Raw genomic sequence first — 26150 nt, forward strand, 5'->3', positions numbered from 1 at the left:
AGTTAATTTAATCATTTATTAAATGTTATTTAAAGGTGCAGTATGTAACTTGGTTATAATGTGTTTTTTTCTTTTTTGTCTGATATCTTAAGTAGGAGGTTCCCCTCACCAAGGGTCTAGGATAACCCTCTCTCTTTCACATACACACACACTCCACGATTCCCAGCTAAGGCGTTGTGTTCTGTTGTAGAGCATGATGACTTCCTGACTGTGGCCCAGTCTCTGAGGAAAGAGTTCGACAGCCCTGAGACGGCCGACCTCAAGTTCAGTGTGGATGGGAAATACATCCACGTACACAAGGCCGTGCTCAAGATCCGGTATGTGAATCTTTGTAAAAAAAATATATATATATTTTTTTAAACTGCTGAAGCAAGCGCACACACACATTTTATTTGAAGTAATGTAGCTTTTCTAGTTTTAGCCTTTCCAATAGGACCAACCAGGTACAATAAAACCTGTCTATAGACGTAACACGACAACATGTGTCCATCATTGTTTCTGTCAGGTGTGAACACTTCCGCTCCATGTTCCAGTCCCACTGGACAGAGGACATGAAGGAGGTGATTGAGATCGACCAGTTCTCCTACCCCGTCTACCGCTCCTTCTTGGAGTTCCTCTACACTGACAACGTAGACCTGCCCCCAGAGGACGCCATCGGTGAGTTGGACTGAAGCAGGAATCCTGTTTAGGATCCATACGGGGCCCCAGACTCAAAACAAATGACTTTATTGAGTTAAAGTCCATCCATAGGAAAGCCGCTGTGTGTACAAACTGTGTCTCTGTTTCAGGCCTGTTGGACCTGGCCACATCCTACTGAGAACCGTCTGAAACGTCTGTGTCAACACATCATCAAGAGAGGCATCACCGTGGAGAACGCCTTCTCTCTGCTCTCTGCCGCCGTGCGATACGACGCTGAGGTGAGACACACTGTGACAGTGTCACTACTAAGGGTTAACCACTCCGATGCTTACTGGTTACCACAAGCTTCTTGAGGCTGCCTTCTACGAGACGTTGGCCATGTCATTATGGACATATTAGTCAGATGACCTCGTATTCCATCTTATACATATTTAGGTACTGTATGCCAGGGCTAGGAACTAGATTCAGCCGCGGGCTGTTTTTTTTATGCGTAGGGGATGTTTGGGGTGCTGGAACATAATTATATAAGTTGTACTCTACAAATTGGATACAACTAAGCCCCAAAATATATTTTATTTGAAAATAACAAGATACCTTGATTACCTTACGTTAACTGTTTTTTTTTTCTGAATTCTGGTGACTTTACAGTATTTTCTGTCTCAAAACTAAGGGGGCCCCAAAAACATCACTTGGGGGCGGTTTTGGGACGCTTGTTGTTGACCTGCTGTATACTGTACCCGTGTTCATACTGTGACTGGATGTGATCGCTTCCCTGTAGGACCTGGAGGAGTTCTGCTTCAAGTTCTGTGTGAACCACCTGACAGCGGTGACCCAGACTGCAGCCTTCTGGCAGATCGATGGCAACATGCTCAAAGAGTTCATCTGCAGAGCCAGCCGCTGTGGGTCCTTCAAAAACTGACTGACCACTAACCAGCCCCGAAGGAAGGACGAGGAAAGGGCTAGCATGAACTGTTTTGGCTTGACACTACTTGGCCATGGTAGAAAGGACAAAGAAATAAATGGTATGAACATGGAAACGGCTAGCTTGAACCTGGATCTCTAAATTGCCATATTATTAATCCATTGAGACAATGTCTGGTGAGGTCATCTGGTGACTATGGCTCACCTCCAGTTACACAGCCAAAGAAGCCAAAGCCAGTCCCTGCCTGTGCACCTAATATTCCACGCGGACAGGTGGCACTGTGGGGAGGAAGTTCCTTTACCAGTCAAAACAGTGACATCAAAGTTCATTGTCTGTCACTCCATGTTTACAAACCTGCTAAATGGCATCAGACTGCTCATTTAGCATCAGTTTAATTGGAGGACCATAGATCTAGCTTTAGATGGACACGGTTACATGCCTGACAATGTCTGGTGGCAGGTGATGGCAGTCAACCCCCCCCGATTTGCAGATTTTTATTATATATTTTTTTGCATCAAAGTTGTGTACTTTGCTCTACTGTTGAAGGGTTTGATGTAGCTGGCCAGAAATATATTTGACAGGGTTTATGGTTCAGAGCCTGTGGATGTTTTGAGGAAATGACGACAGTTTCAATATGATTTGTAATATGCTGTGTACTGACAAGTAGAGCAGAGCTTGTCATTTATTCATTCAGGCACGTTAATTCTCGAGACTTGAGATGAACATGGTGATGCAATGCAACAATGAGCAGGAACTTGGTTTTCAACTCTTCAGTTCTTTTACCAGACAGAAAAACAAAACATTTGGACCATATACAACTTGTTACTCTGTGTGAACTTTTTTTATTCTTACAAAAATAGATATTATCTACATTTTTACTATTACTTATTGCATTCCTTTGGTTGAGATTACCCCCTCCACCCAAGCATTTCCAATCATTCTGCTGCTTTGAATATTGTTTTAATGGTTTAATGTTCATTACTACATTCTAATTTACTTTGAAGTGAGTGTTTGTACTGAAATTTAAATTCAATGCTTTGTACTCTTAGATTTTTTGAAATAATTTGTTTATGTTTATTTTTGCAATTTTAGGATGGAAATAGTTTATATTGATGGAAACAGTTATTGGTGCCACACCAACATGTTTATTGACTTGCAAAAAATGAAATGCAACCACTTTGAAATAAACAAAACTACATTCTTGTATACAATGCTGGATGATGCATTAGAAATGACTTCATATATTTTGATTTGAACATTCATATGAGCAATGACCGATAATTACAAACATGTCCTTATGCTGCCATCTAGAGGCCATCACATACATTCTCTAATCCTAGAGACAGTAGCCTAATGAATACCATTCTTTATTATAAACTGGGAGGGTCAAGCCCTGAATGCTGATTGGCTGACAGCCATGGTATATCATACCCTATACCACGGGTATGACAAAACATTTATTTTTACTGTTTTAATTACGTTGGTAACCAGTTTATAATAGCAATAAGGCATCTCAGGGGTTTGTGATGTATGGCCAATGTACCACGGCTAAGGGCTGTGTCCAGGCATTTCGTTGTGCCTAAGAACAGCCCTTAGCCGTGGTATATTGGCCATATACCACGCCTCCACGGGCCTTATTTAAGATTATCACGTCATGAATGAAATGACATAATGGAATGCAGATGTAATCTGACATTTTTTAATTGCAACCAAGAATGCAGAACATTTACAACAAACACACTGCGTTTGACAGTTCTGGGTGAAAGACAAGCTCCGCCTATTTGTTCTGCGTCAGAAGATATAGGAAGAAGCCTAGCTTCGCTGTTCAGAAACCTACAGCATCAAATCATTATACGTATTTGCCTTGACTGGTGACGTTTGCTCCATTTTACATTCAATTAATTGAATGGCAACGACGGATACTGTAGAGTCGAACCAATATTTGAAACCAACCTGTGCCGCTTCATGCAACTGTAAAGGATATCGCGATGTAAGGGAAGCCAGCACACAAACCGACACCAAAGTACAAGGTGAGACTACTGCGCTGTCAGTTACTGGCGAGTTGACAAGACAGAAAATGCTGCGAATGTTTTTACTGTTCGATATAATATGCTACTCACACGGAATAATGAGCTTTGAGGCATATTAAAAATAAAGACGTAATTGTGTCACCGTCTAGGCTTTTTAATAGTTTGAACCCACAGTCTAGTAACCTACCTAGTGACTGTCTAGAAACGTCAAACGGGATCCTTGGGATCCCAACTGTCTGACGTCACCCCATTTAAGATGTATTTTATTTTATTTTAATTAACAAATATCAACAAACAAAAGAGGAATAGTCACATGCAAACAAGCATACAAACAAACTATTTACATTGCCAGGAATCCTAAACAAACAAATCATATTGTTTTTCATTTTAGTTAAAGTAGTGCCATGTTGTTTAAACTAATTTATAAAGTGAAAAAAGTTAGGTTTTGAACTAGACCATTTGTGAATATGAAATTTACCTAGTATTATTAGCAGTTGAATTAAATATACTACATCTTTATCTATGTCAGAATTTCTGAAATGAATCATATCAAAACCATTAAATAGTACAACTGGTCATATTTTTTTTGTAACAATTTTGTCACCCCATTTGAAGTTGAAACTTAAATGGCATCGGTTTCGGGGTAGTGACTTTCCAAGGATCATGTGACTGGTTCTGCAAAATGGTCTTGAGCTTTATGGCACTGGACAGGTAAGCTGGGCTTGCTCTGTAATAGTAGGGTTGCTGGATCAAGCATCCGTTTGGTTGTTCTCCCCTATGAATGCCAGAGTCACTTACATGTTTTGAAGAGAAATGTACTGGCCAACAGTTTCACATTCTATGTCAGAGCTCCAGAGTTGCAGTGGGAAGAGGAAGCAAATGTCTGCCCAATGTTTGCTTTAACCTAAATAATTTCTTTGTGCTCAATGTGTTATCACTTGGGAGCAGCAAAGATCTAGTGGACAAAAAACTCACTTGCCTTCCCTGTTTGTATCCTGTTTTTCTATGGTGTGTTTTTAGGTCATGGACCCAGGCTGTCCAAGTTGAACCTCTTCACCCTGCTGAGTTTATGGATGGAACTTTTCCCCAAGGAGGAACCAGAAGACATAAACCAGAATGACTTTGTAAGTTTGACCTACAGTGCATTCAGAATGTATTTAGACCCCTTCCCCTTTTCCACATTTTGTTTTTACAGCCTTTCCCCCTCATCAATCTACACACAATACCCCATAATAACAAAGTGAAAACAGGCTAAGAATTTTTGCAAATGTATATATATTTTTTTTTAAACATGCCTGATTTACATAAGTATTCAGACCCTTTGCTATGAGACTTGAAATTGAGCTCAGGTGCATCCTGTTTCCATTGATCATCCTTGAGATGTTTCTACAACTTGATTGGAATCTATCTGTGGTAAATTCAATTGATTGGACATGATTTGGAAAAGTACATACCTGTCTATATAAGGTCTCACAGTTGACCGTGCATGTCAGAGCAAAAACCAAGACATGAGGTCAAAGGAATTGTCCATAGAGCTCAGAGACAGGATTGAGGCACAGATCTGTGGAAGGGTTTTTTTTACCTTGTCACAAGATCGAATCCAGCTGTCCTTTCGGTTACTAGTCCAACGCTCTAACCTGCCGCCCCATTCTTAAATGGAAGAAGTTGGGAATCACCAAGACTCTTCCTAGAGCTGGCCGCTCGGCCAAACCGAGGAATTGGGGTATAAGGGCATTGGCCAGGGAGGTGATCAAGAAGAGAGAGCTCCAGAGTTCCTCTGTGGAGATGGGAGAACCTTCCAGAAGGACAAGCATCTCCTCACCATCTCATCAGCACTCCATCAATCAGGCCTTTATGGTAGAGTGGCCAGGCGGAAGCCACTCCTCAGTAAAAGGCACATGACAGCCCACTTGGAGTTTGCCGAAAGGCACCTAAAGGACTCTCAGAACATGAGAAACAAGATTTTCTGGTCTGATAAAACCAAGACTGAATTCTTTGGCCTGAATGCAAAGCATCACGTCTGGTTGAAACCTGGCACCATCCCTATGGTGAACAGTTGATCTGCAGAGAAGAATGTGAGAAACTCCCCAAATACAGGTGTGCCAAGCTTGTAGCGTTATACCCAAGAAGACCTGAGGCTGTAATTGCTGTCAAAGGTGCTTCTACAAAGGTCTGAAAACTTATGTAAATGTGATATTTCAGTTTTTTATTTTTAATACATTTGCAAACATTTCTAAAAACCTGCTTTTGCTTTGTCTTCATTGATGAAGAACATTTATTTAAAAAACAATTTTAGAATAAGGCTGTGATGTGGAAAAAGTCAAGGGGTCTTAATACTTTCCGAATGCACTGTGTAGCGGCCATTACATATTGTTGTTAGAACGTTGGGCCAGTAACCGCAAGGTCGCTAGTTTGAATACCTGAGCCAACAAGGTGAATAATCTGTTGATGTGCCCTTGAGCAAGGCACTTAATCCTAATTTTCTCCAGGGGCGCTGTACTACTATGGCTGACCCTGTAAAACAACACATTTCACTGCACCTATCAGGTGTATGTGTCAATTATTTTATTTTTATAGATAACATGCAATAAATTACCATATTGAGCATCATCAATTATTTGATATGCATCATCACTTTTCTCCCTTATCTCCTGTCTGTTTCTGTGTGTCAGATGCGGGGTACAGGCCTGGTGGTGGTTCGGGACCAGAGGGTGGTGGGTCTCCACTGCTCCGGTCCAGAGCTCCACGTGGGGCAGGTAGCTGTGATCAGACACGGGCCCAGGCTGGCTGCCTCAGACCTCTACTTCTCTAGGAGACCCTGCGCTACCTGCCTCAAGATGCTTATCAATGGTGAGATTTATATATACACTGCTCTAAAAATAAACGGAACACTAAAATAACAGATCCTAGATCTGAATGCTTCAAACATTCTTATATAAAACTGTATTTTTTTGTGAAGTTGGAATGCTGACAACAAAATCAGACACAATTATGAAGTGGAATGACATTTATTTATTTCAACCCATGGACAAATCAAAAACTGAAAAATTGGGCGTGCAAAACCACAGCCCCCTTAGGCTGATCCAACTTTGATGTCACCTGTTCTTAATTACACAAGTCAAAATGTATGTCTCTATCAGTTTTGCACATCCACGTGCATTTTTCCCATTCCTCCTTGCACAACGCCTGGGCATGTTCAGATGAGGTTGGATGGAGAGCATTTGGAACAGCAGTTTTCATGATTTCCACAGATTCTCGATTGGATTCAGGTCTGGGGGACATGACTTGGCCATTCATAACACCTCAATGCCTTTATCTTGCAGGAACTGCTGACACCTCCAACTTTATGTTTTGGAGCATTGTCTTGCATTGGAGGAACCCAGGGCCAATCAGCACCAGCATGGTCTCTAGGGTCTTTTGCAGATCTCATCAGGTACCAGAATGGTCCTGTATTTGGCTCCATCCATCTTCCCATGGAATCTTAACCATCTTCCCTGTCCCTGCAAAGAAATGCCACACCATGATGCTGACCCACCGCCCATGTTTGTCAGTGGGGATGTGTGCAGGGTGATGAGCTGTGTTGCTTTTACACCAAACTCTGTTTCACATTGTTGCTCAGTTAAATTTTGCTTTCATCTGAAGGCACCTTCTTCCACATGTTTGGTGTGTCTCCCATGTTCTTGTGGCAAACTTTAAATGACACGGTGTTGGATATCTTTAAGAAACCCCACCTTGCCACTCGGGCCATAAAAGGCCAGATTTGTGCAATATACGACTGATTGTTGTCCTATGGAGCAGAGGTCTCCCACCTCAGCATGTAGATCTCTGCAGTTCATTTGATCATGGGCCTCTTGGCTGTGCATCTCTGCTCTTCTCCTTGCACTGAAAGTTTAGAGGGGCGGCCAGGTCTTGGTAGATTGCAGTGGTCTGGCCTCCTTTCCATTTCTGATGTAGCTGGCACAGTGCTCCTTGGGATGTTTTAATGCTCTGGAAATCTTTTTGGACACAGAAGGGCTTCTTCAAACAGCTCGCATTGATGTGCCACCTGCCTGGTGTGCTTGTTCTTCATGATGCTCACTTGTGTGGGTTTAGACTCGGACCTCTGAGACTACCAGTAGGTGCATTTAAGGATACCAGCATTCACAGGTGGATTGTATTTAATCATTAGTCATTTAGGTCAAGCATAGGAACTGAGAGATCCTCACTGAACCTGGAGAAGTTTGCTGCACTTTATAAAGAAATTTTGTCTTGAATAATTTTGCCGGCCAATTTTCACCTTTGTCTATTAAAATTTTTGTATAAATGTCGTTCCACTTTATTTGTCCCAATCAGTTGTTGATTCTTCCAAAAAATGGACAGTTTTATATCTTTTATGTGTAAGCCTGACTTGGCAAAAGGTTGTTTAAGTGTCAAGGGCGAATACTTTACCAAGGCACACACACACATATCACAGAGAGAGATCACTTGTAAAGTCTTGTCTCTTGTCTGTCATCTCCAGCTGGGTGAGCCGCATCTCCTTCTGGCCTGGTGATCCTGAGATGAGTCTGCTAGTGGTCAGGCCTAATGGGACGGACTCCATTTCCCAGGAGGCCATGCTGGACGCCATTGCATCCGAGAAGCTGAAGTCCAACAGCCAGCCCCCACATCCAGTGTGGTGGTGCAGCCCGTGGCCCCTGGCCTGCAGCAGTTTGTGGAGACCTCAGGGGTGTGACTTCATGGAGAGGGTGTCGGAGGGCGACCCCGGGTGGACGCTGGGACTTCTACTGGAAGCAGAGAGCCGGAACCTGGACACTTTCTCCGAAGAATTCCTAATCCCACACGAACAGTGCCACCGTGACATTCTCACCAAAATAGGTCCGTAGTACAATCATTCAACCATATTTGTTAGCTAGCTTTTTGTTCACCGGTTAGCTGTATTTTGGCTATATTGGCTAACTCAAGATTGGTAGGTTTGAGGATCTCCTTTGCTCAAGAGGCCGCGTGCCATGCCATCTGTTGTGTAGATCCCTGTTAAATGATTGGTAAACATACTGTTTATAGATGAGGATTTGACACTGTCTTGCTACAGGTCTGGAGAACTTTGCATGGAGCCATACTTCTCAACCTGCGTCAGAACATGAGGGGAGTTGCTGGTTGGGGTTCTGGCCTCAGTAGCTGCTAGTGTGCCTCTTCTCAGCATGGATTCTACAGAAGGACTCCCAGCCTGCAACCTCAGAGCAGCCCCAGCCTCAGAGTGTCCCAGGAGATTGCCAGACACTGCATCGTACAGGCCAGACTGTTGGCCTACAGAACAGGTACCTGAATTATCTGTTTAGTAGTCCTATACTAGCCAGATTACTCATTCAAACTAGGAACTCATTTTGTAAAGGTGACATGTCACCACATTTTGTGATCACATAAAGGAGTTCAAACAATTAAAATCACATAAACGAGACTATTGTTATGACATAACGTCCCGTGGTTGACTGCACATTTGTTGGAGATGTGTTGCCCTGGGGGAGGGTGGTGTGTGTGTATCAGGTGTCCGATGAACAGAAAGTATCCCAAAAGACATTCTAGTTTCATTAGTGGTTAGTGACAGCAGCTATGAAAAGGAGTTCTCTGATTGGTTGGTCAGCCAATCCACTCAAGAAATGAACATTTTATTTTTGAAAGAGGTTATTTATATGTTCATGTTTTAAGGCTAACAGGACAAGCTGCGATGGGTGGTTCAACCTGTCTGAAGGTTTAAACAGATGGGAACGTGTCTGACTGTTACTTGTTTGTTGCTATTCCAGGGACCTAAGGTTGGGGTTGGTGCTGTCATTTGGGCAGAAGGAAATCAGTGAGTAAACCATTATTGTATTTTTTCTAAGCTCTTAACTATACATTAATATTATGTATTTTTTCTCTGTAATATAATTGCAAAAATAAAGTGGAAAGGCTGGTAACAAAGATTTCAATGTGAAAAATGAATAAGGTCAAACTGCCCTGTGTTCTGTGCTCATCTGTTTTAGGGTGGTTGTGATGGCACGGGGGCGGCTGTACCTGGTGGGTTGTGGGTACAAAGCCTACCCAGTGGGCTCAGAGTCACGGACAGTACCCCCAGATGGACACCAAACAGCAGGACCGCCAGAGGAGAAGTACCACTACATCATCCCCACGCTGAGCAGAGCAGCACTCACCTTCAGGTCAGGAGGAGAGACATGGGCTCCATCTCAATACTCTAAGTGATATATCCACCCCTTCATCTCCACTGATATGAGAGGACAGGGTACAGATGTAGGAGCTTAATTGCAACAACAGGAAATGTGGATTATAAATTAATGGACATTTTTGTAAGTTTTGATACATTTTTTTATTGACATTTTGAAGTGGAATTGGCAAACTTCAAAGCCTTTTTAAACCTAAATACACTACACATTTTTACATTTCTTGCATTGCAGGAAAGTTTTTGCAAAGATAAGATCCTACATCTGTAGATGAAGGAAATACAGGGAATGTGTACATGGGTATATTTGCTCTCGACCTGTCCAGTCCTTACAGGTCAGCGGAGATGGCAGAGAGGATGCAGGTACGTCTGAGTCGGACCAGGGGGCAGGAATTAGTAGCTGGGCATGAGGATTTATGACGTAAATAAATGTGATTGACTGTCGTTTCTAGGGTGAAGAGATCCGTGAGGAGAGAGAACACCATGCTTTTGTGACTAAGTGTCCGTGTGATGAGTGTGTCCCCTCTGATCCGAGGAGCTGGGATCAAGCAGATCTACACCACTGACCTGGACAGCGGCAAAGACAAGGGAGACATCTCCTACCTCAGATTCCACAGCCTCCAGAGGAGTCCTGAAGTTCATTGAGTACCTACATTGATTGACTGATTAATAGTTTTTCTATGGGTGTAGCAGCATCTCAATAGTCTATTCCTCCATTTTCTTCATTTGTACTGATGAGGAAAACCTGGATGGATTCTCGTAGCTTTCCATTCAGCTTTTACCTATCCTTGTGTTTTTCCTTGTTAGGCTATTGAGGTATACTTATTATAGTGCTTTCTATAGATGCAATTTTTCTTATTGTGTTTTTCGTCACAGTGGCAGAAGTCCTCTCTAGCCAGGAGAGCCTCTGAACATGCTGGTCTTCATCTAGCCAGTGAGTTGTCCTTCTCTGTACCGATAGTTAGCATGATATTTGATGATATGATAGAGAGTGATGTCAAATCTCTCCTCCTCCTCTCTAATAAACTCAGCAAAAATAAATCTCTCTTTTTCAGGACCCTGTCTTTCAAAGATAATTTGTAAAATCCAAATAACTTTGCAGATCCCATGCTTGTTCAATGAATGAACATGCACCTGTGGAACGGTCGTTAAGACACTAACAGCTTACAGACGGTAGGCAATTAAGGTCACAGTTATGAAAACGTAGGACACGAAAGAGGCCTTTCTACTGACTCTGAAAAACACAAAATAAAAAGATGCCCAGGGTCCCTGCTCATCTATGTGAACGTGCCATAGGCATGCTGCAAGGAGGCATGAGGGCTGCAGATGTGGCCAGGGCAATAAATTGCAATGTCCGTACTGTGAGACACCTAAGACAGCGCTGCAAGGAGGCATGAGGGCTGCAGATGTGGCCAGGGCAATAAATTGCAATGTCCGTACTGTGAGACACCTAAGACAGGGCTACAGGGAGACAGGACGGACAGCTGATCGTCCTTGCAGTGGCAGACCACGTGTAACACCTGCACAGGATCGGTACATCCGAACATCTCACCTGCGGGACAGGTACAGGATGGCAACGACTGCCCGAGTTACACCAGGAGCGCTGAAATCCCTCCATCAATGCTCAGATTATCTGTAACAGGCTGGACTGAGGGCTTGTAGGCCTGTTGTAAGGCAGGTCCTCACCAGACATCACAAGCAACAATGTCAAACTTATGGGCACAAACCCACCGTTGCTGGACCAGACAGGACTGACAAAAATCCACGGTTTTCTCACCAAGGGTGATTGTCGGGTTCGCATTTATCGTCGAAGAGACGAGCGTTACACCGGGCCTATACTCTGGAGCGGGATCAATTTGGAGGTGAAGGGTCCGTCATGGTCTGGGGTGGTGTGTCACAGCATCATCGGACTGAGCTTGTTGTCATTGCAGGCAATCTCAGCTGTGTTACAGGGAAGACATCCTCCTCCTCATGTGGTACCTTTCCTGCAGTCTCATCCTGACATGACCCTCCAGCATGACAATGCCACCAGCCATACTTCTCGTTCTGTAGTGATTTCCTGCAAGACAGGAATGTCAGTGTCCTGCCATGGCCAGCGAAGGCCCGGATCTCAATCCCAATGAGCACGTCTGGGATCGGAGGGTAGGAGCTAGGGCCATTCTCCCCAGAAATGTCTGGGAACTTGCAGGGGCTTGGTGGAAGAGGGGGGTAACATCTCACAGCAAGAACTGGCAAATCTAGTGCAGTTCATGAGGAGATTCACTGCAGTACTTAATGCAGCTGGTGGCCACACCAGATACTGACTGTTACTTCTGATTTTGACCCCCCCCCCTCCCTTTGTTCAGGGACACATTATTCCATGTCTGTGGAACTTGTTCAGACTATGTCTCAGTTGTTAAAACTTTATTATGTTAATACAAATATTTACACATGTTAAGTTTTCTGAAAATAAACGAAGTTGACAGTGAGGACGTTTCTTTTTTTTGCTGAGTTTATATTGCTGGTCACACAAATATAATGTGCATGCCTCCACCTAATCACCACAATACAGATGACGGATCAGCCCCTTTTAACCGTCTCTGATTTGACTCTGTGATGTGTCCCACCTCTGACCATGTCTTGTTATGATTACAGATGGATGTGTGAGGAAGCATGGGAGACAGCCTGAACAGGCCCTTCAATCCAATAAGAGGTTACGGTTAGCAACAAATCCAGACCTTTCCCCTGTTTGTTGAACAATGGTACCTGTAGCTTTCAGTCTGGTTTCACCAGGCTACGGTCCCCAGGCTCTTGTTGGCATTGGAAACGTTTAATTTATCCAATCGCATATTGATCAGTGATTCAAGGAAGGATGCATTTTAACAATGTTGGCAATTCAAAGGCCTCTTCATACTCCCCTATAATGGACAGTTTCAAGGCGTAAACTCAGTGATTTTTAATGGACTGACTGTATATTCAAAGGAAATGGTACTACGTTGATATTTAAAAAAAAAAAAAAAAAATGTTTAAGTAATTTTAAAGGCAAGTGAACTCTAAATGCGTGTTTCCTAATTATTTGTCTGAAGAGTTTACTATTAAGGTTACTGTTGATTGTAGCTTTAAGTTTACTATAGTTCTTCCAGACTTGAAGAATCCAAGTCCCATCCCAGCCAGTGCAGGCTACCACCACTATATTGCACTTTGCCTCAAAGGATACTAACTCCTAGACCTGTGCAACTGTGCTTTATCTGTTTATTTACATGGTTGGCTCCTACATCCTTAGATTGTTTCATCCTGTTTTGCCAAACTGCTTTTAACTGATAACAATAAGCATCTAAACGCAACAAAAAAATCTATATAAAATGACAAACAGGAAAACTATATACATTTCTTATTGGTGTTGTGGTACAGTAGTATCAATGTGATAACAAAAAATGAAATCCCAGGGTTGAAAAGGGTCCAATATTACTTTAGTACAATATGTTAAGTAAATCTGTTTTGGCTCGGGTGTAAGTTCCTTCTGATACAGACCTGACTCTTTTAAGTGTCTCTTTTTTTTTAATGTTTTAATCCTAACAATGTCAGTTTGCCATTGAAGCCCGTTTATACCTGGTGTTAACATGGGTCCTGTGTCTTGATCTTGTCCATATTCTGATTGTGACCATTTCTAGACCCGTGTAGAATATTACAATTTATTGATGGTGATTCTTCCTGACTACCTCAGAGGCCATCGAGGACTAATTGTATCTTGATATCTTACAAGTTTAAACAGATCGGATTGTCAAACCATTTCAAATAGTCCCTCAAATCATTGATTCAAGGGATCAATATGTCTTAACATTGGGAATCTCATCATTTGAATATAGGGAGTGACTACGGTTCAAAATATAACTTGAGAAAAGGTCATTGGCATGGCAAGACTTGAACCTGTGACCTTGTGGTCATAGTCCACAGCACCAGCAGGAGGGAGGGCACCATCTAGAACAGAATTGTGATGCAGTAAGTGATATGTTCAACATTCTGCTGCCCTGGGAGCCTACCTTTATCAGATGGACTTCATGGAAATATATTTTGTTTGTTACCATCTGCCCTCTTGACAGAATTCATGATCGGGTATAGATTTTGCAAGCTGTTCATTCCTTTAGTAATTTCAGAATGTCAGTAGATATGTACTAAAAAAATTTAGTATGTTGGAAAACAAAAGCTGCATTTGGATTCAAACTTGGCCACACCATCTGGCGCAGCCTGTTTTAACACCCTCCCACAAGCACTCCACCTCCTGAAACACTTGTCTTTACTTGACTCACTTGTAAACTCCACCCAGTGACATGTCACTAAGCTCTGCCCACTGAACTTTCATCCAATCAATTTGTCGGCTACACTCGAGAGGTGGTCAGGAAGATATTCACAATTAATTGTGTCTACACTAGTCTAGAAATATGGTCAAGATTGCATGTGGCACCAGATATAGAACAGGGCTAGAATGATGGAGTTTCACCAAAAACAAAGGCATTGAGGAATACTATCCCTTGTGTCAAGTCCAATCTAACAATTGAAAAAAGTATTTGGCAATTTAAAGAACAATCACTTGTCCATGGCATGGTGCCCATCACATTTATTATGCAATATTACATTGAGAGCCATATTGGTTAAGTTAGTATTTTCAATTTAGATGTGATTGTAAGCTCAACCACCACAATTAAAGTATGCATTGGCTCAATTTGTCTGAGGTTATTTAATTTAGACTTCCCCAAACAAGCTACATGTAAAATTACAGAGCAAGATGCTTCTTCTACCTTATCCAGTTTACTGTATATTAACTTTCCTGGACAATCATAGTCCTGAGTTTTGGCCTCCCCGTTCCTAGTTTTATGATGCGATCAATGAACTGCAATAAGTTTAAAATAAAATATTATTTCAACTGCACAACTCAAATATAGTGAGTTCAAGGTTCATTGCTTAATCACGACTAATATGTTCAACCAGACCATATTTTTCTAAATAAGAATTAAGCTCCGCCTAGAAAAGTATTTAAAATACAAAAAAAGGGAAAACAAAAAGGCATCTCTGTATGTACCCCTACTGTTAGTGTGTTCCAACCATCCCCCTCCATCTAAATAAGAAAACAAGTTAAAGAAATCACTTTTGTACAGAAAAAAAATATCAGGATTTTTCTGTCATCTGCAATGGCACTTACTTATGGGTTAAAACCAGTTCTAATACACAAGACAAACTTTTTTTAATCATCATGATGGAATCCTGTTGAACAGGAAACTACTTCATCAGCTTAAAATAAACCAAAAAAGGAATTGCTCCTTTAGCGTTGAATGATACAGAAAGTGCTACCAGCCATCTGTGGAGAATCAATTATCAAAACTATTCATAAGTCATATTCTATACGAAGGTTAGCAGTAAAAGAATGGTCCTGCTGATCACCAGACATCTAATATGTTCCTTGTAAGATCAAATGTAGAGTTGTCATGTCAGAGGACCTACTACAGTGTTGAAACATAACTTAAGTGTAAATAGTGGAAGTACAACCACAGGAGTAAGACTAGCAGGGAATGTGAGTCTGAAGAGGAGTTCTATGGAACATTTGAGAATACCATTTCGATCCTCTAATAGAGAAATAGCAATTCCTTCTATGATTCTGGATACTTCAGTTGTACTGTGGTGAGATTAGGAGAGTATCAGAACTATCTAGCTGGCTCATGCCTGCAAGTGGCAAAGAAAAGAACATTTGCGGAAAAATATTTTGCACAATTAAAGTGATGCTCAGTGGTCTCCACAGCTCACTCAGCCAATCACCTAGAGGTCTCTAACCATTGGTTCCCCCCAAGAGAGGAAATCCCCTTCCCGTTTTGGAACACTACACACTAATAAGAAAAGGGTTCATTTAAAAGTAAAAACAATGAAAAAAAAATCAGATTATGAACTATTCTCTGCAAAGTTTAAGGAACCAAGAAAAAGACACAATGTCTTCGATATTAAGAAATTGAATCATTATTGTCAATGTATTTTTTGTCGACAAAAAGTAAAGGTTAGGGTAAAGGTCATAGCTAAGGGGAAGGGTTTTGGGGACTAACGGGGGTAAGGGTTTAAGAGGCGGGTTTCTTTAGGTCTCGGATCTGTTTGATTAGGTAGGTCTTCTCGTCGTTGAATTGCTCGTCGTCCATGCGGTCCTTCTGGAAGTTGCTAAGGAAGTCGATGAGTTTGGGCTGGTTCTTCAGCAGGATGTCTATGATGGGCTGCGTCTTGTTGGGGTTCGCCACAAACACCTGGGTGGAGGGTCAGCCTGTCAGCTCTGTACATTACATTGATATCGGCAATTACATTCTAGTAAGAACCCAATGGTAATGCCATGGAATGTTTGGGGCCAACATGGATGCCAGTTTGCCAGACTTTGTATATGAACGGCTCAGGGAACGGCTTTTGTTTCCTACCTTGAAGACGTGGAAGGCCTCAAATTGTATGTTAGGGCTCTTGTCCCTCAGTAGGTTCATCATCAGCTTCAGGTTTTCAGGCTTGCTGATGTACCGGGTCATCACTGTGAAGTTATGCCTGTCCAACAGAAGCTCTCCCAACAACTACATAAACAAACACAAAGACCAGAGTATGCAAATATTTACTACGAAGCAAGATAATCAACACCATAATAGCATGCAAAGTTTTAGTCTATAAATAATCCATGTAAAACGTGAATAATAGAACACACCTTTAATGACTGTCTCTTTGTCACATAGTTATCAGAGTGTAATAACTTCTCATACTGGTCAAAGATCTGCAAAGATATAAAGGAACAGGCTGAGGGGTGGCTGCATCTCAACAGTCAAAAGTGGCTCAAAATAAATTCACAATAAAAAAAAAAATGTTCATAGAATTAAATAGGCGTTTCAGATAGTTAAATGGGATGGAATGTCTGTTGAAGTTGATATATTCTCTAACATCTCTCAGTCAGGTCTGAAAGGACCCTTATCAGGGGTGCTGTTTGGGCCAGAGTGTGTGTGTGTGTGTGTGTGTGTGTGTGTGTGTGTGTGTGTGTGTGTGTGAGAGATAAGCCTCCAGCGGCCTTTGGCATGAAAGCAGCCTTCTGTAACCTAGTGCGGCCCAGTGTAGGCTAGTGTCTGGCCTGTAACCCGAGCAGCCTCCAGCCGGACTGTCTGCTCTCCCCTGGGGTCTTCCCTGAGCCCCACACTACAACCAACACACAAGGTGGTCTTATGCAAGTGGGGAAAGCCAGTGACCACAGATGCCTGGAGTGTATGTGGCTAGTGTGTCAAGGGTGGTATAAATGCACTCATTCATTGTAGAGAATGGGTCATCAATCAACATGTTTTGTTTGTCGGCACACACACACACTTCAGTGTATTCATCTGGTAAATGGAAATGAGAGTACGAGTGTGTGACGTCGTAATTGCATTCACTCATTCCTTCACGAATTCTGTCAAGAGGGCAGAGGGTGTAACAACAAACAACATTTTCTTTCCATGAAGTCCATCTGATAAAAGGTAAATGCTCCCAGGGCAGCAGAATGTTGAACATATCACTTACGGCATCATAATTCTGTTCTAGATATTCAGCTACCAGGACCTTGTGTCTTGTGAGCAGGTCCTGTGAATGGGGGAGGAAACGTGCTCACTTTAATTCACACAAAAACAAACATTGAATATTGCATATCATCTGCTGCATCGAATCATTTCTGATCTATACATTTTGTCAACTCTCCAACAAATGGGCATGGACAGATACAACAGTAATGTAAAGATTAGCATATCATCTCGGACCATCCTAGTCTTATTAATATGGGTTTAATACAAGGTTTTCCAGGACCCAAAGATGCTTTCAAATCTTGTGTAATCTGACCTTGAAGGTGGCGAAAGCGTCTGAGGCGATGTCGAAGGTCTCCATCTCTACGTAATTGAAGAAGTCCTGGAAGTGTTCTGAGTGGAGAACCAGCTTGGCCAGGGGCTCGTGTCTGATACACTCCCTCAGCATGATGCCACAGTTCAGCGCAGACCCAGGGGTCTCATACCTGCAGGAAGAGGAACACATTGGCAGTGGTCACTGTGGTCATCTGTACCATGGCTGTGGTACATGGTGTGTGTGTGTGTGTGTGTGTGTGTGTGTGTGTGTGTGTGTGTGTGTGTGTGTGAGAGAGAACCTCACCCTTTTTGCAGCACAAACAGCACCTCTTGGTGAGAGCAGAAGTACTCAACGGTGGGGCTGCGGGTGCCGATCTGCCTCCGCAGGATGTTGTTGAAGATTTGACACACGTCCTTCTTCCCCTGGGGACATGCAATGGAAAACGTTTAAAAACGAAAGCCTCCTTGTTTCAGACTGTTTTCTTCCATTTGTTGCCTAATGAACACGACCCTGATGGTCCGGCTTTGGCTCAGTCTCACCTCAAAGTCAATGACCTGCAGGTTTTCCACCAGGGAGATGAGCAGGCCGCTGTTGTAGAGCTCCTGGGCCAACTGGGCCACCGTCTCTGTGTGAGGCTCCTTGTCACCGGTCCCATATAGTATCTCCTTCATGGCCACAAGACACTTAGACACCTCCTCTGATGCCTGGGACAGGGACACCAGTTAGACACACAGGCACAATATGTACTTCTAACAGTATTGCTGCTAATAATGTTATGCTGTTTATTTAAAAAAAACTGCCATGGTATTATACTTGAGTTGCCCACAAGAGGGAGACATTTAATTGACTACCTATGGAGGTACAGCTCTGTATACACTTGTGTCTCAGCCTCAGGCCCAATCATAAGACACATTATTATTGACTTTCTCTGGATATCAGCATTGCATATGACAGGAATGGACTGTATTGAGATCACTATAGCCTGGCTGTGTGTGGTTAGAGCTGAAGCAGTTCCAGCCCAGAGCCAGGTTACTGGGAGTTCTGTCTGGACAGCCCCTCTCTAACAGTCCCATGGTGGAGAGGGCCTTTACAGCTGGGTGTCAATGAAGGAACGGCCAGGCAGCGATGCTGCTTTCACAGCCCAGTGTCAGCTAGAGGTGCACCGTAATAATAACCACACCAACTGACTGATCGGATCAAATAGAAGGAGGTACACCGAGGCCCCAACAGCAATGTTACACAACACCTGCTTGTGGGCCTTTTCTAAGGGAAGTACTGGTTTGTGTTGTAAGGATTTGTTTAGTGAGGACTTGTGTTGTAAGGATTTGTTTAGTGAGGTGTTGTAAGGATTTGTTTAGTGAGGATTCGTGGTGTAAGGACTCATGTTATGAAGATGCGTCACACCTTTTCTGTTTTCTTGTCTTGTTTGACCAGGATGGCCATGTTCTCCTTCAGAGTCCGGATGATGTCGGCGGGATTCTTGTGGGATTTACCGAACAGCGGCATGGTGGCTGGGCCTCTCCTTGGGTCTCTCCTGGCAGCCTTAAAAACACACACATTATACCCTATCTATCGATAACATATAAATTACACAACTGGGTAGTTTGAGCCCTGAATGCTGATTGGCTGACAGCTGCGGTATATCAGACCGTATACCACGGGTACGACAAAACATTTATTTTTACTGCTCTAATTACGTTGGTAACCAGTTTATAATAGCAATAAGGCACCTCAGGGGTTTGTGATATATGGCCAGTATACCACTGCTAAGGTCTGTATCCGTGTTGCATCATGCATAGGAACAGCCCTTAGCCCTGGTATATTGGCCATATACCACACCCCCTCGGGCCTTATTGCTTACTTATACCATCCGTCGGATTGAAACTCAGTTTTTTTCATGCAAAAAAAAAAAAAAACTATCAGAGGCAGATAATTTATTTAAAAGTCCCAATTCAGAAAAAAATTATTGGAAGATGTGATGCTTCTCATTTCCTCAGATAGGATAGGACACGGTTTTGATCTGAGAATCCTTCGGGAGAATACATACACTACCGTTCAAAAGTTTGGGGTCACTTAGAAATGTCCTTGTTTTGAAAGAGAGCACATTTTTTGTCCATTAAAATAACATAAAATTGATCAGAAATACAGTGTAGACATTGTTAATGTTGTAAATGACTATTGTAGCTGGAAACTGCTGATATTTAATGGAATATCTACATAGGCGTACAGAGGCCCATTATCAACAAACATCACTCCTGTGTTTCAATAGCACGTTGTGTTGTCTAAGCCAAGTTTATCATTTTAATAGTCTAATTGATCATTAGAAAACCATTTTGCAATTATGTTAGCACAGCTGAAAACTGTTGTCCTGATTAAAGAAGCAATAAAACTGGCCTTCTTTAGACTAGGTGAGTATCTGGAGTTCGATTACAGGCTCAAAATGGCTAGAATCAAATAATTGTCTTCTGAAGCTCATCAGTCTATACTTGTTCTGAGAAACGAAGGCTATCTCATGTTTACAAACACCACGGGAACAAGTGTCCGTACCCATTGAATGCAGTAATCACAATATAGTGGCTATATCCAGGAAAGACAAAGTTCCAACAGCTGGGCCTAAAATAGTGTATAAGAGATTTAGCTGTGACTTATGTGGATGATGTTCCAATTATTGATAAACACACACTTGTTAAGAAACTGACTTACTACAAATGAAGAAATGTGACTAATCTCAACAAAAAGAAGAAGAAACTGTATTATGAAGCCAAGATCAAAAATATAAAGAATGATGGAATAACTAAATTAATTTATGGGCAGAAAGACAAATTCAACACCATCTTTCATCGAATCAGATGGCTTAGTCATCACAAAACCATTTAATTTAGCCAATTATTTTTAATCATTACTTCATTGGCAAAGTGGGCAAACTTAGGTAGGAAATGCCAACAACGGACAGTGAGCCATCATAATCATGCATAAAAAAAAACATAATGAAAGAAAAGCATTGGAAGTTTGAATTTTGTAAAGTTAGTGTGGGAGAGGTGATTTTTTTTTTAAAAATCGATCAATAATGACAAACCTCATGGCATTGACAACTTCGGTGGAAAGCTACTGAGGATGGTAGCGGACTCTATAGCCACTCCTATCGGTCACATCTTTAATCTGAGCCTAGAGGAAAGTCTCCGTTCTCAGGCCTGGAGGGAAACAAAATAATTCCGCTACCCAACAGTGGTAAAGCGGTCTTTACTTGTTCAAAGAGCAGACCTATAAGCTTGCTGCCAGCTCTTAGCAAACTGTTGGGGAAAAAATTGTGTTTTGACCAAAAACTATGCTATTTCTCTGTAAACAAAATAACAACAGACTTTCAGCATGCTTATAGAGAAGGAAACTCAACATGTACTGCACTGACAAATGATAATATGAAGATTCTGGGAGCTGTACTGTTAGATTTCAGTGCTGCCTTTGATATTATTGACCATAAACTGTTGTTGCACCTCAGCTCAGCTTTCAACCTCTTCTCTAAATCCCCGATATGGCAAGCTAATATAAAACAAGGCTTTTCTTTGATGGAAGCTTCTAATGTCAAACATGTAAAGTGTGGTGTACCGCAGGGCAGCTCTCTAGGCCCTCTTTTTTGAAAATCCCAAATTGTTTGCATAGTTAATTTACACAAGCTCTGACACACACTTATCCCACCAGACATGCCACCAGGGGTCTTTTCACTGTCCCCAAATCCAAGAAAACATACAGTTTTATATATAGCCATTATTGCATGGAACTCCATGCCATCTCATATTGCTCAAATAAACAGCAAACCAGTTTAAGACAAAAAATAGACAAAGCAACACCTCACAGCACAACGCCTCTCCCCTATTTGACCTAGATAGTTTGTGTATGCATTGATATGAAGGCTACGGCCTTTTAAAAAAAAGTAGTTCTGTCCTTGAGCTGTTCTTGACATAATACAGAACATTAATAGACATGTTTCAAGTTGTGTGGCCCCCAGGAAGATTAGCTGCTGCTTTTGCAACAGCTAATGGGGATGCTAATGAAATCCCAAAATACCACTGCGGTCCAACTCATCCCAAACCATCTCAATTGGGTTGAGGTCAGGTGATTATGGAGGCCAGGTCATCTGATGCAGCACTCCATCATTCTCCTTCTTGGTTAAATATCCCTTACACAGCCTGGAGGTGTGTTGGGTCATTGTCCTGTTGAAAAACAAATGATAGTCCCACTAAGTGCAAACCAGATGGGATGGCATATTGCTGCAGAATGCTGTTGTAGCAATGCTTGTTAAGTGTCACCAGAAAAGCTCCCCCACACCATCACACCTTCTCCTCCATGATTCATGGTGGGAGCCACACATGCGGAGATCATCCGTTCACCTACTCTGCGTCTCACAAAGTCAGAGCGGTTGGAACCAAAAATCGCAAAATTTGGACTCCGACCAAAAGGACAGATTTCCACTGGTTTCATTTCCATTGCTTGTGTTTCTTGGCCCAAGCAAGTCTCTTATTGGTGTCCTTTAGCAGTGGTTTCTTTGCAGAAATCCAACCATAAAGGCCTGATTCACGCAGTCTCCTCTGAACAGTTGATGTTGAGATGTGTCTGCTACTTGAACTCTGAAGCATTTATTTGGGCTGCATTCTGAATTGCAGTTAACTCTAATGAACTTGTCCTCTGCAGCAGAGGTAACTGTGGGTCTTCCTTTCCTGTGGTGGTCCTCATGAGAGCCAGTTTCATCATAGCGCTTGATGGTTTATGCGACTGTACTTGAAGAAACTTTCAAAGTTCTTGAAATGTTCCGAATTGACTGACCTTCATGTCTTAAAGTAATGACTGACTGTCGTTTCTCGTTGCTTATTTGAGCTGTTCTTGCCATAATATGGACTTGGTATTTTATCTATCTTCTGTATACCCACCCCACCTTGTTACAACACAACTGATTGGCTCAAACACATTAAGAAATTCCACAAATGAGCTTTTAACAAGGCACACGTGTTAATTGAAATGCATTCCAGGTGACTACCTCGAGAAGCTGGTTGAGAGAATGACAAGAGTGTGTTAGCTATGATCCCTTATTGATGCCACTTGTTAAATCCACTTCAATCAATATAGATGAAGGGGAGGAGACAGGTTAAAGAAGGATTTTTAAGCCTTTGGACAATTGAGACAGATTGTCTATGTTTGCCATTCAGAGGGTGAATGGGAAAGACAAAAGATTGAAGTGCCTTTGAACGGGGTATGGTAGTAGGTGCCAGGCACAGTGGTTTGTGTCAAGAACTGCAACGCTGCTGGGTTTTTCCACACAACAGTTTCCTGTGTGTTTTAAGAACATTCCACCACACAAAGGACATCCAGCTAACTTGACACAAATGTGGGAAGCATTTGCGTCAACATGGGCCAGCATCCCTATGGGAAGCTTTCGACACCTTGTAGAGTGCCCCGAAGAATTGCCCAGAAGAACTGAGGTGCAAGCCAATATTAGGAAGGTGTTCTTAATGTTTTGTACACTAAGTGTATATCACACATTATAAACTGGGTGGTTCGAGACCTGAATGCTGAAAACTGTGCTATATCATGGGTATGACAAAACATATTTTTACTGCTCTAATTATGTTGGTATCCAGTTTATAATAGCAATAAGGCACCTCGGGGGTTTGTGGTATATGATCAATAAACCACGTCTAAGGGTTGTATCCAGGCACTCCACATTGCGTTTTGCATAAGAATAGCTTTTAGCCGTGGTATATACCATACCCCCTCAAGCCTTATTGCTTAATTATACCATATAACAGTGTACCACAGGCATTTCTCCCCTTACTTGACATGGGGTGCATCTCAATAGTCTGAAGTATCTTCTAATCTTCTCTTGTTTCTCTACATTGATGTGAAATAAACAAACAAAAGCCTGCATCCCCTGTGGGTGTCCCAGACCAGGACCGAAGAACATTAGTAGTGATGGAGGAGAGGAGACAAGGAGAAGAAGGCAATTGTATTGAGATACACCCACAGAAAGAAGAGTGCAGTATTCCCCCTGGGATCTCGCAGTGATTTATGAAAGGGCATAAGCAATACCCGCTTACGCTGAGTCAGACTACACTCTGCACACCTCACTGCATTCAGCCTGGTTGTCATGACAACAAAACAAAGGCAGCCAGACGACAGATAATAGGTGTGTGCGTGTGCGTTTCATCACTCAAGAGGATGTCTCAACAATGTGCGTCCGAGATACTGAGATAGCACTGGCCATGAGTAGGCTAAGTTAGGCCAACTCCGTTTGAGATTTAGGACTCCAATGGTTCGTCATGTTGGCACCTAGCGTTCAAACACAGTTTACATTCTAGCAAGAATCTTACAACCGTATTGTCATGGAGTGTTTGACGCCAACATGAAGGATAACCTAGCTGCTAAAACAAACTCTCAGAGAGAGAGAGAGAGCAGGAGAGTGTGAGGGAGAGGGTGGGGGTGAGTATAACTTGTGACTGTTAATCCTTAGTGCTGAGCGTGACGGTATTACCTCCATTCCTCCCAGAACAGAGCAGACAGACTGATGCCAGGAGCTTGTCACTTTGATCACAGTCCACAGCATGAGACTAGTCAGTGGACTGCATCGCTCACAGCCTTGCACATCATGTAGAGCAGATGGGATTCCCTATTCCTGTTTTCTTCATGCAAGAGAATGTCTGTTCTACACTATCCATTTCTATCTGGATGTTTGGTATGCTTGCAGTCACCCCTGAAAAAGCCCCAGCGCACAACGCAGGACAGTGAACCCAAGAAAATCATTTTCCTATCCCACTCACTGACTACAAGCAAGAAAGGAGCCCCCTCTCTACCCAACCCCGCTCTCCCCACCCAGACCTGTTCAAAAAACTGCATTTCCCATGAAGCTGTGAGGTAAACACAGTATAAGTAGTATCTTTGTCTCTGTATTGTTGGAGAAGGACCCGTAAGTAAGCATTTCACTGTTACACCTGTTGTTTACGAAGCATGTAATAAATAACATTTGATTTGATTAATGCAACTTTAATAACAACCCATCAATCAGAATTAAACAAGAATGAGGCTAAATGTCTCTGGACAGGCAACTGCATGAGTCCATAATGGAAGGGATAATCCTGATTCAGACACGCCACAACATGCTCAACCAGGAAATAAAAGGCTGCTAGCCTACTTTATAAACATACCACGAAGCCTACGGATATGAGGAGCGATTGGATGAAACCAAGGGGCCTGGATGTAGCCTAGGCCCAGTTGAACACAATTCACAGACTTGGGTTCATTATCGGACATCTAGTAACAGACTAGGGGCCTACAGTATGTAATATTTGACAAATAAACTGATTTTCCCTGGATGTGTGTTTTGTCCTATATTAACATTTGATTTATTTGTAATCCCAGCCCCCGTCCCCGCAGGAGGCCTTTTGGTAGGCCGTCATTGTAAATAAGAATTTGTTCTTAACTGACTCGCCTAGCTAAATAAAGGTTAAATAAATATATTTTTAAAAATAAGGAGGAATGCTTTTAGCCTTTCCTAAAGGGAGTGGTTGTATTTCTTGTCATGGGCCTAGAACAGCAAGGTTGTTGTCTTGTACTGACACTAGAGCTGGGACGATAAACTGAAAATGATCGACACTGACCACTTATCGTGAACATTTTGCTGATATCAGTCATTACATAAATAATCTATAGGGTGCTACTAGAGAAATGTGAATTATGAAAATTATATACGTTTGTTAATATGGGTTATTGTTTATAGGACAAATGATAGCTACAACATTCAAAGTAGTTGTAGTAGTTTTAAGGGTAATAAAAAATAATAACTGTGGTACACATTAAATGTTATAAACGTATAAATGTATTGTTATCGTGATAATTCAATGAATTTAGCTTGATATGGATTTTTGGCAATATGAGAGCTAGCACTAACCAACAGTATGACAATTAAATAAAACCATCTAACCAACACCCTGGTATGACAATTAAATAAACTTACATCATCTAACCAACACCCTGGTATGACAATTAAATAAACTTACATCATCTAACCAACACCCTGGTATGACAATTAAATAAACTTACATCATCTAACCAACACCCTGGTATGACAATTAAATAAACTTACATCATCTAACCAACACCCTGGTATTACAATAGGCATATTAATTAAACAAACCGACACCCTGGTATTACAATAGGCATATTAATTAAACAAACCAACACCCTGGTATTACAATAGGCATATTAAATAAACTAACCGACACCCTGGTATTACAATAGGCATATTAATTAAACAAACCGACACCCTGGTATTACAATAGGCATATTAATTAAACAAACCGACACCCTGGTATTACAATAGGCATATTAATTAAACAAACCAACACCCTGGTATTACAATAGGCATATTAATTAAACAAACCGACACCCTGGTATTACAATAGGCATATTAATTAAACAAACCAACACCCTGGTATTACAATAGGCATATTAATTAAACAAACCAACACCCTGGTATTACAAT

The 26150-nt window shown here is 41.9% G+C and overlaps 2 protein-coding genes and 1 long non-coding RNA gene across 13 annotated transcripts in view; 2 read left to right on the forward strand and 1 right to left on the reverse strand.

Annotated features, from left to right (window-relative positions):
* Positions 1 to 26150, forward strand: part of LOC112253662 (RCC1 and BTB domain-containing protein 1-like) — a 98367-nt gene that overhangs the window by 6747 nt on the left and 65470 nt on the right. For 2 of the 9 annotated variants that reach the window (XM_042323850.1, XM_042323849.1), the window contains exons 10-12: positions 191 to 317; positions 506 to 657; positions 789 to 858. The exons of the other annotated variants lie outside the window; for them this stretch is intronic. In XM_042323850.1, the coding sequence (XP_042179784.1) occupies positions 191 to 317; positions 506 to 657; positions 789 to 817 (308 nt within the window). In that variant the 3' untranslated portion in view covers positions 818 to 858. Of the gene's footprint in view, positions 1 to 190; positions 318 to 505; positions 658 to 788; positions 859 to 26150 lie in introns of those variants that run through there. 9 annotated transcript variants of the gene reach the window in all.
* LOC121846755 lies at positions 10658 to 12801 on the forward strand. The gene is made up of 2 exons (XR_006083677.1): positions 10658 to 10715; positions 12416 to 12801. It is a non-coding gene; the product is annotated as an uncharacterized LOC121846755 (long non-coding RNA).
* LOC112235381 (calcium-binding protein 39-like) overlaps positions 14983 to 26150 on the reverse strand; it is a 105931-nt gene continuing 94763 nt past the window's right edge. For 2 of the 3 annotated variants that reach the window (XM_042323852.1, XM_042323851.1), the window contains exons 2-9: positions 19028 to 19165; positions 18163 to 18327; positions 17927 to 18045; positions 17624 to 17792; positions 17312 to 17371; positions 16476 to 16541; positions 16204 to 16347; positions 14983 to 16038 (exon numbers count right to left, since the gene is read on the reverse strand). In XM_042323852.1, the coding sequence (XP_042179786.1) occupies positions 15859 to 16038; positions 16204 to 16347; positions 16476 to 16541; positions 17312 to 17371; positions 17624 to 17792; positions 17927 to 18045; positions 18163 to 18327; positions 19028 to 19129 (1005 nt within the window). In that variant the 5' untranslated portion in view covers positions 19130 to 19165 and the 3' untranslated portion in view covers positions 14983 to 15858. Of the gene's footprint in view, positions 16039 to 16203; positions 16348 to 16475; positions 16542 to 17311; positions 17372 to 17623; positions 17793 to 17926; positions 18046 to 18162; positions 18328 to 19027; positions 19193 to 26150 lie in introns of all 3 variants that reach the window. The other variant, XM_042323854.1, reaches the window with a different exon arrangement.

This window comes from Oncorhynchus tshawytscha, linkage group LG07 (genome assembly GCF_018296145.1).
Source record: "Oncorhynchus tshawytscha isolate Ot180627B linkage group LG07, Otsh_v2.0, whole genome shotgun sequence".
In the NCBI taxonomy this organism is placed as follows: domain Eukaryota; kingdom Metazoa; phylum Chordata; class Actinopteri; order Salmoniformes; family Salmonidae; genus Oncorhynchus; species Oncorhynchus tshawytscha.